Genomic DNA, 2,058 nt, shown 5'->3' with positions numbered 1-2,058 from the left:
CAGTGGTCTGATCTTAGATCTCTGCAGTCCTGAACTCCTGGGTTCAAATAATCCTCCTGCCTCAGCTCTCCCACCCCCCTCCAAGTACCTGAGACTATAGATGTGTGCCACCACACTTGGTTATTTTTGTTTTTGTTGTGTAGAGATGGGGTCTCACTATGTTACAGGCTGGTCTGGAACTCCTGGGCTCAAGCCTCAACATCCCAAAGTGCTATGAGTACAGGCTTGAGCCACGACGCCTGGCATAAAGCTTTTTTGAGTCACAGACCCATTCAATAATCTGAAGAAAACACACACCCATTCGACAATCTGAAGGAAACTGGTGACCCTCTCTTCAGAAACATGCACATCCACACAGAACTTTACACACAATTTCAGAGTTCACAGACCCCCTGAAATGCATCCAAGGACTCCAAACCCCAGGGTAAGGAACCTGTAGGCTGGGTAAGTGTCTACCAGATTCAACAGCCCACAATTCCATGATTGTTCTGAGTATGGAGAAAGCCATGCCTTGTCAAATCAAGAAAGCATTGCAGAAACCCTGGCTGGGGGCCCCTTCACAGGCTACAGAGCAAGTTTATTTCTGGCCTTACCCCACCGGGGGTCACAGTCACACTCCAGTCTTCTGTTTCATTGCTCAGCACTCTACAAGTCGGAACTGGCAATATTCCTAAGAAAGAGAAGATCAGCTTGCAAGGCAGCACAGCCCAGCAGCTCAGAGGGTGTACTCGAGGCAGGCTGCCTAGGATGGACTCTCATTACAAGCCTAGGATTGGGCCCTTTACAAGCTGCCTGACACTGGGATGCTTACAACCTCTCTGAACTTGTTTCTTCATTGGTCAAAGGGGATGAAAAGATATTACTGTTCTTACTAGGAAAATGGGATGATACACAATGACAGCTCAATGAATGCCAGGCATTATTATTTCAAGCTTTCTTCGGACCTGTCATCTGTCCTCATTGGCCTACAGCAGCACCCCCATCCTTTTCTTCCCATGAGACTTTGCACAGGACAGAGGCCGGGGCCCCAGAGGATGCCACCTCGCCAGGCTCCTTGGGAGGCCTGGATCCAGTCCAACCCCCACCCTTCCCAAAAGAAGGGCTGGACTTTACCCGCCTCGTCCTGCAGCACGGCCAGGGACACGGTCACACCCTCAGTGTCTCCGACCAGGGACGCCCTGACCACAGGGCCGGACATTCGGATGAAAGGAGGGATGAAAGCTAGGCGGGAAGGAAGGGGACAGGGAGGGGTTAGCAGTGCAAGAGTCATCGCCCAAGGTGTGTGTGGCAGCTTGCTTTGGCGGTCCAGACTCCCGAAGCTCCCGGGGGAGTCCAAGTCTGGCCCTTTAACGCCCAGTCCCCTCAGCCCCGGCCCACTGAGGTCCCTGCCGCGCCTTACACACCCAGGTCCCCCCACAGCGGCCTCAGGAAGCCCTGCAGAAGGAGAGGCCCCAAAAGAAGAGCGACTGGCGGCCGGAAGCCCATGCCTTGGGCCTCGCGGGCCTGGCACAGAAGAACCGTGCCCGGCTTAGAAGCCTGGAAGAACTCAGACCCGAAAACGCGACAGCTGCCATCCGACCGCCGCCATCTTGTCAAGCGAACGCCGGGAGCTATGGCAACCACTAATCGGCGGCCGGCCAGGAGGAGCGCCGCACTGTGATTGGGCCAGCGGCAAGAGCGGGAGCACCCCGGCCCCGCCCACAAGGCCTTGCATTTTAGCTGCTTGACTGGTGGGGAGAGTGACGGCTGAAAAACTATACCTATTGGGTGTTCCGCTTAGTGCCCGGGTGACAAAACAATCTGTGCACCCAACCCCCATGACTCGCAATTTACCTATATAGCAACGTGTGCATGGACTCCTGAGCCTAAAATAAAAGTTGAAAAAATTAAAATATAAACGGTCATAAAAAGCAGGGGTGCGTGTACAGTTCAAAAACGAGTTTTCCCATACCATGAAATTAATGCAACAACAGGCAAGAGCGAGCCTATAGACACTGGCTTCTAAATAAAAACCCTGGGATTTGCTCCTTAATAAACTTGATTTTTATTTATTTATTT

General features: G+C 52.7%; 1 protein-coding gene across 1 annotated transcript in view; it reads right to left on the bottom strand.

Annotated features, from left to right (window-relative positions):
- The window catches only part of TCTN2 (tectonic family member 2), a 50,765-nt gene extending 49,156 nt beyond the window's left edge, over positions 1–1,609 (bottom strand). The window contains exons 1-3 of the mRNA XM_017544411.2: positions 1,404–1,609; positions 1,114–1,221; positions 594–670 (exon numbers count right to left, since the gene is read on the bottom strand). Of these exons, the coding sequence (XP_017399900.2) occupies positions 594–670; positions 1,114–1,221; positions 1,404–1,485 (267 nt within the window). The 5' untranslated portion in view covers positions 1,486–1,609. The remainder of the gene's footprint in view (positions 1–593; positions 671–1,113; positions 1,222–1,403) is intronic.
- Positions 1,610–2,058: the final 449 nt, after the last annotated feature.

Source organism: Cebus imitator, unplaced genomic scaffold (assembly GCF_001604975.1).
Source record: "Cebus imitator isolate Cc_AM_T3 unplaced genomic scaffold, Cebus_imitator-1.0 Scaffold169, whole genome shotgun sequence".
Classification (NCBI taxonomy): Eukaryota; Metazoa; Chordata; class Mammalia; order Primates; family Cebidae; genus Cebus; species Cebus imitator.
The sequence above is the reverse complement of the archived record's forward strand: the minus strand, read 5'-3'. Positions and strand labels throughout refer to the sequence as shown.